Source organism: Necator americanus, chromosome III, assembly GCF_031761385.1.
Source record: "Necator americanus strain Aroian chromosome III, whole genome shotgun sequence".
NCBI lineage: Eukaryota > Metazoa > Nematoda > Chromadorea > Rhabditida > Ancylostomatidae > Necator > Necator americanus.
This window is the reverse complement of record NC_087373.1, coordinates 30,445,827-30,462,034: the sequence shown is the minus strand read 5'-3', so window position 1 is coordinate 30,462,034 and position 16,208 is coordinate 30,445,827. Positions and strand designations below refer to the sequence as shown.

Genomic DNA, 16,208 nt, shown 5'->3' with positions numbered 1-16,208 from the left:
AGCTTTCACAATTGCTGTGTTTTTACTGAGTTAAGAACATCAAAGTTGTTTGCCTGTTTTGTCATTGCAAGACTCTACACGCCGTTATCTCGGTTACTGCTCAAATGTTGGTACAGTGGCTTATGACACTTCTTTTTATTCATGGCAAAGGGATTCCTCCTAAAAAAAATTAGCAAAATTATGACTGAGGAATTGGAATGTTGCCAAGTGAAGGTAGTCTTAAAGCATGTCACCTCGAATTGCTGAGTGACTTGCGGAAAATACAGCGGAACACAAGATAGAAGCAACTTGTTTTATTGGCACGAAAACTGTTTGTTTACAGCGATTGAATATGAAAATCATGACATTCTTGATAAACACAATAAAATGGAGATCTTATGTTCTGTTCAAATGAAAAATAGTGTTAGAATTTTGTGTCTTGACAAAAAGAAAAGAAACAAAAAGAACCAGCATTAGATGTGTTGAACCCTGTAGTTGTCGAGAAAATATCCATAGCTTTCTATGAGTATCTGTCACTGATTCGATACAGTCGTTTTATCGATAGAATATCTACGCGTGGAAGTCGCATTCCCGTTGAGAGATTTCTGGATATATTGAATTCAATTCTCAACTTTCTTATGGCTTGTTTTGCTGACTTCTCACCGGTAGTACTTGCTCATGATAGAAGATCTTTTGCGAGAATGTCGCAGTCCTAATAGATGACCGATCTCGTGTATCATTACCTGTAGAACAGCAATAAAGAGATAACCTTCAGACATATAAGCAGTGTCTCCATTTTTTTTTAGTGAATTGTCGTTTCTTAGATCACATTTTTTACACACCATCTCCTTTTGTTATAGAGAAAGGATGTGTGTTGCTGCAGTTCAGAGAAAAGACCCCAGCTCAACGAATTATTGGCAAGATTCATCTACACTTTGTGTTACAAACTGCTGGGGATTACAATGAATTAAAATAATAAAGGCTACTTATACATATTAGATGAGCTAAGCAAATAAAGTGTGCACAGTGTTTAGTTTCAATCAATCCGCTTAGAATGCTCCACCGCGTTCACTTCAGCTAAGAATCTTTTGAGGTTTATGGCGTAATTAGCCTGTACAGTGACCGGCAGGGGTTAGCTGATGCACTGAGTCAGTGTTTCTATCCTCACAGACAAGTCTAGTACCAATTTATCGACCCCGTAGGGATGAAAGGCGTCGTTGGCACCAGGGCGGTTTCGAACTATCCATCTATCGTGCAGTTGCAGTGGATTCTCTCACCGATTGCGCTACACCGCCCCATCTAAGTAAATAAATCACAGTAATGACCGTCTATTGGGTTAAGGAATAAATCGCGGCCATTTTTCAGGTCGTTTAGATCTGGCTGTGAGTGTTTGGAATCTTTTGGGAGATATCGACGCAGTTTACTTGAAACATACGTAACGCAAATCAACTCCGCGGGAGCCATCAAACGACCACTCTTCGTCGGCATCTAGATGTAGAATCCCCTTCGGTGGATATCCTGAGTGAGCGACCATGTTGCCTTTGCCGTCGAACGCCTGTTTAAGATGAATTCATAATTATTTCCCGTGAACTTTTTCCTTCTATGTACTACAGAAATAAAATAAATTTTAGGAGAACTAGTGAACCTCTTCATCACCGTGGGATCGTCTAGCAAAAAGAATATCTATATCAACTCCAGGAGGTTTAGTCACATAATTGTTGTTGTTCACGAGGTGAGAAACATCTTCGAACTCGAGCCTTCCATCCAGTGCGTCTCCCCACAGAGCAAAACCTGTCGATATAAGTGATCTGCAAGTGAAATTTTAGGTGGATCACCGCATACGATAGAGATCTCAGATCCTTGTATGGGACTATCAGAGTCGTGAGCGTTTTTCTTTCTCCTGAGTGAAGATTACATATAGAAGTCAAAGGTACTTCTAAGATTTTCTGTACGCCTCAAAAGAGAGTTCCTTACTCTATGAGATTCTGTCATACCTGTTTTTGAATTAAGTCAAATCTTTTTTTTTTCAGACTACTGAAGTGGAGTGTCAGATGGAGGGACAAAATGAAGTATTTTTGGAGCCGTTGGAGTTGAAATTGCTGCTCTATATAGAGAAGAAGCAATGCTTCAAAATAGTGCTTGCCGATTATATTCGCGCTTCAAAAATTGGAATTTTGACCCCAAAAATTGATCATATACTGGCGGAGCCTAGTCGCAAGTTGAGAAAATTTTTCTTTTTCTGAGAACAGAGAAAAAAACTATTACAGGCTAATTGACAGTAATGATGGAAAGAAACGTATCATTTCCAGCAACCGCAATAGCGCGATAGTGTTTCGATGACTCTTTTTGGATTTTTTTCCGTGTTCTTTATTTGTTTTCTTGTGTTTTTCAAGTTTTTTTTTGTTTGTTTGTAACTTTTCGTGCTTTATTCAATGTCTTTCATGCACAACACAAATTGCACAAGGAGCTTCAGTTGTTACATCACCTCGATTAGCTGCAAAAAACTGAAGGCGTCAAAATATTCCGTTTTGAAAACATGGCACTCCGTTTTAGTGATATGAAAAATCAAGAAAACAACAAAACTCAAAAAAGTAGAATACAATTTTCTGGTAAAATGAGAAATTCTTCATCGTATGATACACAACATTTTGGAAGAAGTTTTAATTTCCAAACGCATTTTTCACCTTGAAAAAGCTCTCACGACTTATTCTTCAACCCATTACAGTTTTATGTGTTATATGCAGTCAAAACACCTACCTCACTAACTGACGACTGTGATCATCCTTCAGTAATTCAAATGGATCTCGAAATGCCCATGTGATTTCTCTTTGTCGCCATATCTTGTGCTTTGTAGAATTGGAAGCGCTGAACTAAACTATAAAAAATTCTAGAAATATTTTCTGATTGTACCTTACATCTATGGCACGCGATATTAGGGAATTGCGTTTAGATACATGAAAATATAAGGGAATACGCCTGTATACAAGCGTAGGTTCACTAAACTATCAATTCTAGAAGTCCTAATCTCTGCTGGCTCGAGCTCGGAAAAGCGCGTAATCTCTTCTTCCAGCTCTTTCTGATCACTGAATTTTTCTCTCTATATGCAGCTTCAGTGCCCGAAATACCATTGCCTCGTGAGGGCACTGTCATGGAAAAATTGCACTTGATGAGGCATTTCTACTGCACCCTGCTTCCTCTCCTGGCCTGACACTGTCTGACTACCATTGATGATGGGGGTTGACCATAGACGTTTCCTTAAAAAGTTTGATGCAGAATTGGTCTTAGCGCATCTTTGCTGAACATCTTTCTCGTAGCTGTCGTTGTTCCTCAGCATACAGCCCAGGTAACGGAACTCATCGACAAGTTCGATCGGTATTCCGCCCATCCTGATTCCCGTCCGAGGTCTCGAATCTCATCTGCTTCGATACATTGTTGACAAGATGTTGAAGTTTCATACTGCTTTCGCTTGCGTGAAAAAAGCGTCGTCGGCGTAGATAGGTCAAAGGGTCGTGATAGTGCTAGTATGATATCGACAGGAAACCGGTCGACTGTTCATGGCATGAGGTCAAAGATGGCGAAGTTGAACAGGAACGGTCCTGCTCCTTGTCTTAATCCAGTTTCCTCATCAAATTATGCATGATTATGTACATCCGGCTGATGTTCGAACTGCAGCCGTTTTTCGTTGATTCATGTCATCGAGCAGGCGACCAAATTTTACTAGTATTTCCGTCGGTGGGAAATGTGTTGCCAAGACGCCTTCGATGAGGAGACCCAAAAGCGGCTTTACGGTTCAGAAAGTCTAATTGCATTGGCTTCAAATACCACTGCGAGATTTCGATCACTCTCCTGTCGATGAGCGATAGGTCTTCGTAGAACGGCCAGGACGAAAGCCGGGTTACTCGCCGCGCGTTGTTTATTGTTTATTTTAAAAAGCCGGTCTAAGATGATCCCCTTCAAAACCTTGTACACAGCTATGAGATTCATCGATGGTTCCTAAGATTCGTGAAGGATAACTTCTTGTGGGAAGGAATACAATTATTTTAATTACAATTACAATTACAATAGCGTGTCTTCACGAATCATCGATTTCGTCAGTCCATTTTGAGCGGATAATCTTCGTCATCTTACGGATCTCAGAAGGGGAAAAAATTTCGGTATTTCTCTGCGAATTCTATAATCTCCACAATACTTTCTTTTCTTCGTCTTTTGGATGCACACCAGGACCTCCGACCTTGTCGATGGTTTCTTGCTGACCGCGTATGTCGATCGCTGGACGTGATCGAGTTCAGGAGCCGATGGGGCTTGCCTGGTCAGCAAGATGTTGAAGTGATTTTTCCAAAATGAAAGGGTTACCCCATCGACGACTCCATTAGCAGGTTGGGGAATTTTATGTGGATCTTGTGTACGCAGAAACAAAAGCGTACACTTACCTGGAGCCTGGAGCCGTTAGCATTTCTTTTGCCGCGCCGTAGATACACTTTGTAAAGAAATCTGCATCGTAAACTTTCATCCTTGTACGTAGTCCAGCATGAATATTCACACATTAGTGTAATTTCTTTCTGTATTCTCCGTATTTAAGACCTGCCATGTCAATCTTTGATTGAGGAAGACTTCCTCGATTTCTTTTGTGGAATCGTATTTTGAAGCTGAGAAGAATTGGACAGTGGTTAGAGTCACAAGCAGCGTTCCAAACAGCTCTTGATTTCTGAATATTCGGCACTGAGGAATGTTCCTCGTCAGAACCGAGTCGACCTGAGTTTTTACAGTTCTTATCGTACGCTTCCGCTGGTCTTCAGGCGTGAAAAGGGTTGACCCTTGTCACGTAAGCTGGTGGTAACGATGAAGATCTGAAAGCCATGACCTCGTCCGTTCACATAATTCAGCCAGACGTTAACTGTTAGCCGACGTGTGTTTCACAGGATAATACCATCTAGCTAGCACATCGGATTGTTGTTCAAGTCCCATACTCGGGTTCGTGCCGATTCCGACAATGATCAACCGCTGGCTGGGTATCCTAGACATCAACACGATTTCATCATAGAAAACTTGCTTGTTATTCGCTTTAGCAGTCTTCGCAGTTGCGTGGGCACTCACCACTCACTTTGCATTCTCTGTGATCATGCAGTCGTACAAACGCAGTTCGGGACGACGTTGAGCCAAATTCCTCCACCAGATTCTTTTAGTCGTTCCTCACAACTATCGCGCAGCACCGCCTTCTTTTCATCAGAATCGCCACAGCTGATGGTGTAATCTCCATCACTCCACACTGCTGGCGGGCCGGTCTCTGATGCATGTTTCTTGCAACGCAGCAAACGCATAGAGAGATATCCCAGAAGTTCAGGCAGGGCTACTTGTCGGAGTTCACTCGACAGTGTTTGGCACTTCGTCTTGAAGAAATGAATGGCTGTTGCCAGAGATTCCATGCTCCCTTCAGGCAGTTGACCTTTTAGGCTATAGGCATTGGCGATGTGCTGTGTGACAGCACATTTTTGTAATGTACTTTTGGCCATACAACTGTGCAGGTTATATAGTTCCTATCAATGCGTACACTCGAATGCCTGATTGCGTTCAATAAAAGCTGGACAACCACGAACAGATGGCAGTCAGGATTGTTTGATTGTACACGGCCGCCAAACGTTATGATTGTTTGAAAAAGTATGAAATTTGGTTCAGCACTTTCGGACCTATCAGGTCCGTATAGTAAATGGCTGAAGATGCGTATATAAAATCGAATACTTCAATTGCAGTGAGTCATACATCAGGAAGATGAATATATTTTCAAGACATTATACTACATCATATCGAAAGTTCGGGTCATTCCATAGACAAGTTTCAATTGTTTAAGCTAAAGGGCGAATGTTGTAGAAGAGAGGAGGAGGATGAGGAAAAGGGGAGTGGTTGGAGGACGGGTATTCAACGTCTCTCAGAGACATGGAAGGGGTGGTGGAAAATAAGGCGTACTGTATTTAAGATCCAAAAATGTTTTTTTTTTGATTTTGAAAAACAGGAGAGGTGTAGAATACCATTATTTATGGGACCAGCATAGAAGTCACACGAAGATCGGACTTCAGACATCTCGTAGTTCTCTCCTCGCTTGCCTTCTCTGATCAATGAAAATTGAGTGTAATGGCACCTTCTGTAATTTTTTTTGCTACAGATTTAAATTTTTCTTTTTCCTTGAACTTTTTTTCTATTTTTTTTCCAGCAACTCTGGACTTTGATGAAAGATTCAGTAGTTTTTTTTCCCTAAAGGGGTGATTAACTGGACTGGATACACTTGGATATTCAAAATTGATTTTACACCTACATTCCTTTGGTGCCATTAGAATTCAAAGTATTCAGTATTCTCTTCATTTTCTCCAGCAATTAATATAGAATGTTGTGTGACGTTAAATGACGTTAACGTCATCATCATAGTGACGAAGTTAAAATTTTACGTAAGATCGCGTGATCTGTTAGAAACTATTCAAACAGCTGTTTGCATGCCTGTTTCCAATTTTTGGAGGGAGGTGTTACAAATCTGAGGCAAACGTGAAGTGAATAGACATGTAGAGGAACATATAAGGATGAAACGCTATACATAGATCACGGCTATGCAACTGTTAGTAACGGTTTATTCATTTCTTGGCAAATCTGCTTGAAATTATTAGCCGGTGCTGCTGCATCAGTAATTGTACTGATTCCAGTTCTGGCGCCGTCGCAGCAAATGTGCAGTTCCCAGCGTTTTTTTTTGCGTCAGCGCACGAACTTTACGCCGTCGATCTGTCTCAACCCTTTTCATTGCTTTCTGGCATTGGTGCACCTATTCGACAGGCTACAGGCCAACGCCGCTCACTTGAAGCATGGCATTCCTTTCTTCTACACCGACATAATATCCAAGGTCTTCTCGTCTTCGTCACCAGCGGTTAACATGGAATAGTGTGATAGTGCCAAATAACGTGAAAGTCATCATCATACTGATGAAATAAGAATCTTACGTCAGATCACGTAAATCGCTAACTCTTTGTAAAGCAGAGGCCTACATGCGTGCATATAATTTCCGAAGAAATCGTCTAGCAAACATGATGAGTGTAAGGTATTGAGGAGTGGACATACGAAGGAGTATATTTCGGTGTTCTCACAACTTCCTATAACATCTCCGCAGTACCTCGTTTGAGCGTGAATGTCTAGTAGAGATCTTTGACGTTACGTCACTCTATGCGAACGTTTCAAACGATGTAGCGATGCAGGCTGTTCACGAACTGCTCACGCAGCGCCAGACTTCATTGAACATGTATGGATTAAGCATTAAGCAGACCATGACATTGAAAAACGAATGCCTGAATTGTTCTATTTTCCGATGGTCGGGACAGTACTACCGACAACTTAGAGGCCTAGCTATGGGACAAAGGTTGGCACCCACTCTCGCCATTGCTTTCATGGCCAAGATCGAAAAGCTTATAATAGACCGCAAACCACTGCCGTATTATCGTTACATAGATGATTGCTGCGTCGTCTCCTCAACACAAGCAGAACTAGACACGTGCTTCAATCTTCTCCATCAGCAGTGTCCGCACATTAAGTTCACAAGGGAGAGACCGATAGACAACTGGTTGGCTTTCTTGAACGTGTACATTTACTTGCGGAATGGGATATGTAAAACTAAGTGGTACCGGAAACCCAGTAGCAAAAACATCTTAATCCACTATCTTTCAGCGCATCCCAACAAAATGAAAAAATCTGTTATAGGTAACATGTACAGGACGGCGGCAAGAGTCTCATCGAGTAGCCAGGAAAAAACATGGTCTGTAAATCTGGCCCATAAAGTAGCAATATCCAATGGGTACCCAGCTGGAGATGATGCTTCCCGACAAGCACGACATCCCTCTCGAAGATCCAAGGTAGTAGATGGCCCAGAAAAGATCCCTTTCTGTTTACCTTATATATCTGATGATATGAGCAGAGCGGTACGGGACTGTCTGCGAAAAGCGGGTCTGCAGAATGACGTGAGGGTTGTGGAAATACCTCCAGAGAACCTAAAGGGTCAGCTGGTACGTAATCGCGCGTATGATCGACTCTGCACAACTCCCAGCTGCATAGTTTGCACGTATGCCAGAGAGGATGATTGCATGGTATCAGGAGTAGTGTGTCGTATCACGTGCAGGTTGTGCGGTGACGATTATATAGGGGAAACGGGACGTCCACTGTGTATTAGGGTCAATGAGCATCTAGATGGACTCGCAAAATCTAAAACCTTCACCCCACCTGGAGCACACCGTAGAATACGTCATCCAAACTCCGAAGTAGAGGCAGAAGTTTGTATATTTTTCTTCGAGTCCGAGATCACAGCATGTAGAACACTAGAGGCCTTTTGGATAACCACCAAAAGTCCAAAAATGAACAAGAAGGATGAGTGCCTTGCTATCACAAACGAGTTATCCCCATATCAAGACCTGTGCGGGTTTTGATCTACGGGGGGCCGTGAGGCCCCCATATAAAACCCTTGTGACTCATAGCTGTGGTACGTGGTGGTCTGTTGCGTTACCAAGTCAAGCTAATGGTGTAAGTGCAAGCCAATGTTTTGCTGTTTGAGTTTGCCTACCGTTTGGATACTTTCTGTAGGGTGATGGGACGCGTGAGAGGATAAATCACTAATGGCTTTGAATTTTCCAGGCTTTGACGAAGGCGATAACGCCGAAACGTTAGCCGTTGTTTAATAAAGGCGATCAATACCAAGCTCAAGGAAATCAATTTAAAAACTATATTTCGGTGTTTCGAAAAGCAAGCAGCCTGTCTCACTTCATTTTACTGTTTTCTGGTATTTGTGCACTATGACGTCATGGAAACCGTTTTACCCTTTCTACTTTCTGGTACTGCACATGATGCAGTGGAGTACATTCCACTGCCCTTTGGTGCAAAAAGCTGAGGCCGTCGGACAAGTGTCACCCAGTTCTACTGCTTTCTGTGCAGGCGCACCAATCGTACCCTCAGAAAATAGCAAGGAAATGGAATGGAATGGAACCCGTCCCACCACGTTACATTCTGGCATTGATGCATCTATCTGACGCTAGAGAATCCGTCCCTCCCACGTTAGAACCTTTCAAAGTAATCAAACACCGGCACACTGCCTTTATGAGAATCGTGCCATCCTATCTTTCGGCCTTCTAGCGCTGTAGCACCACTTCAACACCGAAAAACTCGCTTCACTGCCTTCTGATGCCAACTTGCTCTTATAAGGTCGTAGAACCACTCCTACCTCGAACTCACCATTTCTTGTCATTGTGTCATTGTCATTAAGCACGACGAGAAGAAGGAATAGAAGCAAAAGTTTGTTGTACCTTTAGTCTACGTGCTTATTTTCACAACAACATGAAAAAACGGGAGCATTGGGAACTTTGCACTTATTTAAAAAAAAGAACGCCGACGTGTCCGCCCGTGGAACGAAGTAGCAAACATAATCCACATAGAAAAAATCGGCAACGAAAGAAAAGAACTCTTTGCGCAGATGCTGAAAAGGAGGAAAACATTGAAAGAAAGAAAGCAAGAATCTAATCTAATGCAAGGATTAAAAGTGACAAACTTTCACATTCAATTCTCTTTTTTTCGTGTTTAACTAGAACCCTCAAAGATTATGACGATTTCTCAGCAACGAAATTTAGAAATGCAATTTTTGTTTTTACATAGTATGTTGCATCACAAAGACTAGGCGGAAAAAAGTCGTAAGGATATTGGTTAGAGAAGAATCATAAACAACTGCGACTCCCTAGTTTTTGAGTTCTGCAAGAAAAAGGTACTCCACATTTGAGAAACTTCAGAGAAACGTGTTTCGAAAGAGAATGCGAAAGTCCATGATTTGTGGGTGCACTAAACAAAAGTTTTCAACTTAACTGTATAATCTAAGGGCTAACCACTTCTAATGCTTTTAACCTATTTTATGATCAACGTGTTAATCAATTTTTCTCATTTTTAAAATTGAAATGAAAATTGCTCATAAAACCTTGACCAATAGACATAAAAATAAACACGCACACACAAACTAAGCGCTTTATTATATAGCATGATGATTGAGATCGAATGCTATGCTGTATATACACTTTTTTTTTGACAATTCAATTATATTCTTCTCCGAAAAATTTCGAAGATCAGTTTCCTATGGCTAATACACTGAGGTGTCTAGAAATGCGTCTTTGTCTAAGCGTCTATCTTTCCTGATAGAGTAATTGTTACAAATGTTTTAGTGAACTATGTTCAAAAAATGTAAATTTTTGCTGATCAACTAAGGCTGACGAAGAGTTTGAGAGTGCGGCCTTGACCAGACTTTCACTACTAGGTATGAATAAAAGCTAATCTCCAGGAAGAGGCGGGTGCTATATCGTTGTTCATAAGCCGATATCAACGTTTCAAATATATCACCAACCGGTTCTGGAAGCCAAGCATGGATTGGATCTCACATCGATGCTAGAGAAGCAAGTAACTATATCGACATATTAAACAAATCGAAACTCCGTATTCTTTAATTATTAGCAAGCTTGAAGTCACTATATGTAAGTGGTGAGAACAATTTCTTGACCTATTCATGTTTTTGACCATTCTAGAGATCAGATGTGGATGAAATGATGAGAACTTAGGAAAGTGGACCCAAAACCCTTTAAGAAATCCGAGCGGACATTTTCGAAGCGAACCGATCCGATCCATCATGCACGAACTATTCAAGTGTGTAAAAAAGGTAGAGATAGAAACGATGTGCGAATGGACTTACCAAATAAATTAAATATTGCGAGTGCTTCAACAAAAATGGTGGAATTCCTGAGTGTTCACGACAAAAGATCTAAAACCTGTTTGGATTCCTCCGTTTTGGCAAAATCTTTGGCAGGCTTTATAGAGTTCAAAATCCAGAATTCTTTAGTAAAACCAGAGGATGGTCAATTAAATGCTGTTGTTGACTGAGAATGGTGATTCATGAGAAGAAAATAGATTGGTTTTTGTGAAAGCATTCGACTCTATTTATAATCCTTAACGACGCAAAGATATTTTTTGGAATTCACGTCTAGAATGAAGTGCTGCGGCATCTCGCCGGGACGGCCTTTTTGTACAGCGAGAGCGAGCAGCATTTGGAATACGTGATGCCAACAGTCCCTGCATTGAATGTTCTGCTCAAGGAAAAACTGTTGGCTTGCCTACACCGGACGATTTTAGCTGTTTAGAAATGCCATTTCGAATTAGGAGACGAAAACGTGCTGAATTTTGTCTTTCAAATCATTCTTCACACTCATAAAAGTTTGGTGTCAATTTCAAGGTATTCCTTTAAATCCCATATTTTTTTTCCCAAATGTTTAAAATTTGTCTTTTGGTTCTGACTGAGGCAAAGTGTGTTTTCTCTTTTTATGGCGCACTTTTAGTGTTAATGAATAAATAAATGTAAGTAATTAAACAATTATTTAGAGACTTCTGAGAATACAACTATTCGCCTTTATATCTAGTTTTTAGTGTAGGTGTGAAAAATGGGTCACGAGATTTGAGGGCTCAGGAATGCTTCGGGCTATGAGGTCCGGGAAAGTGAAGAGTGCATTAAAATGAATGTATTATGTTTCTCGCAGAGATTGACTAATTTTGGTGCGAGAAAGTGTAGAATCTGTAATCTTCAGAGCAAGGATGACGGTTTTTTTTTACATGTTGATGCGTTTCCGCCACGAAAAGGACTGCGTCAGGCCCCTCTGACAATAAGTTTGCCGACTTTTTCTTAACTATCCCGACATAGACAAATGTGTTTTTTTCTTTTTGATGCACTATCTGTGTATGCGAATAAATAAATAAGAAAATAAATATACATACATTTTATATATACACATTTTGTGGTAGATTGTCAAGTTATTTCGATGCTACGGAAACCCTCAACAAGTTCTTAAACAGGACCGTTTTCAGAAGGAAAAAGAATCAGGGATTCGTCACAGAAGTCCTACTTTTATTTAGTTATAGAGTTTATACATGAATATGCTATAGTTCCACTGCTCTGCTGTAAGTTTACAAAGGTTACCTACAAATACAAGAAGTTAGAGATTGAGTAAATGAAAGAAACATATAACCAGTTCGAAATACTTATCACTGCTAATATTCTAAATGTATTCGAATATTAATGTAATCAAGAAATCTATGTCAGGAGTAAGTATAACCGTGTGCAGAGAGGAACCTCTGGCACTTTATTTTCAGCCTAATCGCGAAGCAAGAAAATGAACACTGAACATACCTTGTTAATGCGATTACAGCTAACAGCAACGGTACGCACTTGATGGTCATCGAGACCGAGAACCGTAGCTGGCGCCGAATCCCGACGACATGTGAGAACCAGCTCGGAAGACGTGTTTGACATCTGAAAACCTGCCCGCTGGCCCTTCACTGATGAATACGATCCAAATCGACGTAGGTTCATATATCTTTTTCTGCGTTAAGAGGAATTCGAAAACGAAAGTGTCATGGAAATGACATGATGCGAGAACTTGCAAGTTGTGTAATACAACAATGGACTGGAACTCCATCGACATCTATCGTTCGTTTCTCAAAACCGAGGAAAAAAAATATGGCGGTAGTATACTGCACATGTGATTTTAACAGATTTCAATCTTGTACATCATACATGGCAGCAATTTCCAGTAGATACTAGAGAGATGCAGTAAAATCAAATGGGTTCTTAAACTGATTCTCCAATTTTTCGTTTGCGTTCGTTTTTGACGACTCTTGCTTTAGTCCTCGTCCGTAAACAAACCTTCTCAACGTTTTTTTTATTGTCCAATGTGTCGCCTTGCGCGGATCTCGTCCCTCGCCTGCGGTTCTCTTGGCGCTTTGCTTTTTGCGCCTGAACCACATTCCGCCAGTGGTCACAAGAAACGTACGAGATTAATCTTGTTTAATTTCACACTATCGTCAGAGTAGCAACTCCTGACTTTTTTTTAACGACACCAGCGCGATTTCTACGAAGAAAAGCTCTATTTATGATATGTATCTGAAAAACATATCCTGAAAAACATCTTTATTTTTAGGTATTTGACTAATACTATTTACAAACACGTCAACATCCACACTTTGTTTTGTTCCCGAAGAGATTTTTAAATGCGCTGTTGAGGACTTTAATATGTCTCCGGACCATTGTGATAACAACAATTAGGGCAGTGTTGTCGATCCATCCCTTTGAGGTGATTGGAAATTGTTTGGCGTTGTGAGTTGCCGTTTCGTCTACACAATGACCTGTCAAGAACAGCCAATTTACTAGTATTTTTGTAATCCTACCTGACTAGTGTTGTCAGGCTAAATGATCTGAAACTCGGTACGGTTGCGCAAGTGGCACCACTCGAAGCGCCACGATGGAGCCAGCGGTTGTCATCGAGGTGAAGCCATCGCTAGACTTACTCGGATAACAGTGCCAATTGGCGCCAGCGCGGTTCTCTCTCGAATCCAACAGTTAAGCTCCATCAGGCCGCTTCGCTGTGGTGCAGTGTGCAAGCGGCTGTGCTCAAATCGGCGCGGTGGACTTGACGTACTTGTCTCATTGACTTTTAACTTATTTTTTTTCAAATTAAGATAGTCAGAACCATTTCTTTTAATCTAAATTGTATCCGTTCCGTTACTCTCTTTTTTACTTTTATCTTCTTCCATTTTTCTAGTACGCTTTCAATCCATTTCCTATCCGTATGAAAAACCACAATTGAAAACCTCATTATTTGTGATGCGATCAAATAAATACTGCTGCGACGCGACAGTAAGTAGCTTCCAGCAACTAGTATTTTCGGGTCAGTTTTGTGACTATTGTCTCATCAAAACAGAAAAGAAAGTAGTTTTTATAAAAAGAATGTCGAAAAAGAATGGAAAGCTGTAATTTGGAGAAGGTAGAACAGGCGTAGGTAGTAGAAGAAAATTGAATTAAAATTTTCGGACAAATTTAAATGTGTGTGCTCGGTTTCCTCACAAAGTTCTGTTTATCCATTTTCTCTCCTACTTTTCTTTAGGACAGACCCTTATGTTGGTGAGCAAACGAGTAAAAGAAATGAGGGGTTAATTAATGAACATTCGGCTTACTGCTTTTTCTACGCTACGGGCACTTGAGTTTATGAATGTATGTAGCTGTGGAACAACTGTCCACGTTCGCGCGTTATCCATTAAGTTTTCTTTAATTTCATTAAAAAACTACAAATCATACGAATAGTTCTTAGGTAGTCATCATGTATGTTAAAAATAATTTCAAGAAAGATGAATAAGAATATAATGTCGTAATAAACACTTATAATACCTACGACAATTATTTTTCGAGAGTGGAAATATTTATAAAACTGCTTTAATTGTATGACTGTAGCCTAATCAGAAGCTAATCGCAATAGAAACGAGAGAATTGCCTTTCATTCTCTTTCTCTACTTCTTTTGATGGATCTGGACTTTTTTACACAATTTGGAACTTTCACTATTAATAGCAAAACCTTTACACGTTCCTCTAAAGTACAGTAAAGATGTCACACAAATTATGATGCACCTGACCGCGAAATTTCCTTCTTTTAAGCGAAAATTGAGGACTTCATCTCCAAATCCCTCAGCTCTCCAGAAAGATATACGGCTTAAACTTCCTCCTTCCGTGTTGTTTTTCATTTTCATTTTCGTCTAAAGGATGATTGTCTGAAGGACGCAATCGTCAAGGAACGAATATCATTATCATGCTATACAATAACGAGATTATTTTGTTAGTCACAAACTTCCAAAAATGGGGTGCGACAGGTCCCACGCTGTCTAGTAGGTGCGCCGACACCAGAAAGCTATGAAATGGGGTGCGACGAGTTCCAGGGCGTCGTGTGTGCGCGCCGGCGTCGAAGATTGGTAAAATGGGATGACAGGGGTCCAATGGTGGTAGATTGGAGCGCCGGCGAAAGAAAGCTATAAAATAGGGTGAGACGGATCCCACGGTGTCGAAAAGCGGTATAATGGGGTGAGACGGGTCCCATGGGATTGATCATGGGTCGTGGAATCCATGATATAATTAGGAAGCTGAACAATGTAATTCTACTCTAGCCGTTTTTTTTTTTTGAAGAGATTAGAGTAGGCAACATCGGTTTAGAAAAATGTGCTGCTATGCTGCACCTATGCTAAGCATCCATATTTTCTATTATATTCATAAATACTCTTCAACAGAATTGTAAATGAAATGACTAAAATGTAGATTCTCCCATTGGTAATCCAGAAAGTGTTGTCCACTATTCGTAATTCAGGAAGTCCGCACTCCCAGCTTTTCAGCTTCGACGAAGGACCAAAACTACAGAAGTTGAATAAATAGATCCGAAAGTTTTAGGCTTTCGCTGATGATTGCTGTGTGGTTATTTCAATACCTGCTTCACCAAAGCCAGAATGGATTTTAACTAGTTTAAAGGCATCACCCTACGAATCTGAGGTGGTACGGATTTCAGGTGGAGTGTTCGTATACTGCATAGTAGATTATGGAGAGGGGGGGGGGGGGCGATTCTGTCTATTTCTTCCTAATTGCCGTAAAAAACAGCCCGGAAGGTGCCGCGTGCACAAGGCTGGCGCGCTCAAATCGGACTCGTTGTAGAAAGCAGCGCGCCGAAATGCTCGAAGCCGCATCTTCCGGGCCGTTTTTTTGCGGCAATTAGGAAGAAATGAACGGAACACCCTCCTCTCCATAATCTACGATCCCGTATACGACTATTCCACCTAAAATCCGTACCACCTCAGATTCGTGGGGTGATGCCTTTAAAGGTTACTCTTCAGGTTAGCCAAGTTAATCACCTTGTTCAGCTTCATTCTCCTTGTTCTCTATTTGCTTGAGCGGGCGACAGTAATACTTGCATTTGTTCTGATCGCATGTGAGAGTCGCTCAGTGGGCTCTTCTTTCGCATAAAACACGAAAAGCATAAAAGTTTTCGTTGAAAGACTTTGTGAAGAAGTCATCGTATCAGTGTTCCTGCTGTAGAATGACCGTTGCTAGCACCGTAATAAAATAGGCACGCGTAGGAGTCATAGAGATGCAACGCTGCACCAACTCGACGCCGCGGGAACCGCCTCACTCAATTTCATAGCTTATAAAAATACCAGTCTGAGCGTCCGGCTAAAGCCGGACTTCAGACTTTCTGTGGTGTTTGCTTCGCTCGCTTTCACTGATCAACGAAAATTAATATAAGTGATATTAGTTCTACGAAATTGGACTTGTGTATCTCCGGCAATTCTTCTTCCTTTTTTTATATTATAACTAAATGCAGAAG

The 16,208-nt window shown here is 40.9% G+C and overlaps 3 protein-coding genes across 4 annotated transcripts; 1 reads left to right on the top strand and 2 right to left on the bottom strand.

Annotated features, from left to right (window-relative positions):
• Nucleotides 1-499: 499 nt before the first annotated feature.
• Nucleotides 500-3,364, bottom strand: RB195_011471 (uncharacterized protein; the record flags this gene model as incomplete). Its single annotated transcript, XM_064192899.1, has 6 exons — nucleotides 500-584; nucleotides 643-722; nucleotides 1,415-1,534; nucleotides 1,625-1,787; nucleotides 2,737-2,844; nucleotides 3,105-3,364. 6 exons carry the CDS (start codon nucleotides 3,362-3,364, stop codon nucleotides 500-502), a joined length of 816 nt encoding a protein of 271 aa, XP_064050482.1.
• Nucleotides 3,365-5,096: 1,732 nt separating this feature from the next.
• On the bottom strand, nucleotides 5,097-5,489 carry RB195_011470 (uncharacterized protein; the record flags this gene model as incomplete). Its single annotated transcript, XM_064192898.1, has 1 exon — nucleotides 5,097-5,489. One exon carries the CDS (start codon nucleotides 5,487-5,489, stop codon nucleotides 5,097-5,099), a length of 393 nt encoding a protein of 130 aa, XP_064050481.1.
• A 1,713-nt stretch (nucleotides 5,490-7,202) lies between these two features.
• RB195_011469 (uncharacterized protein) lies at nucleotides 7,203-8,426 on the top strand (the record flags this gene model as incomplete). Of its 2 annotated transcripts, none has more annotated exons than XM_064192896.1 (1): nucleotides 7,203-8,426. In XM_064192896.1, the coding sequence occupies one exon, from the start codon at nucleotides 7,203-7,205 to the stop codon at nucleotides 8,424-8,426; it is 1,224 nt and encodes a 407-aa protein (XP_064050479.1). The 2 variants fall into 2 exon arrangements, with proteins under 2 accessions (XP_064050479.1, XP_064050480.1); XM_064192897.1 differs by having other exon boundaries at nucleotides 7,359-8,426.
• Between the last annotated feature and the right edge of the window lie 7,782 nt (nucleotides 8,427-16,208).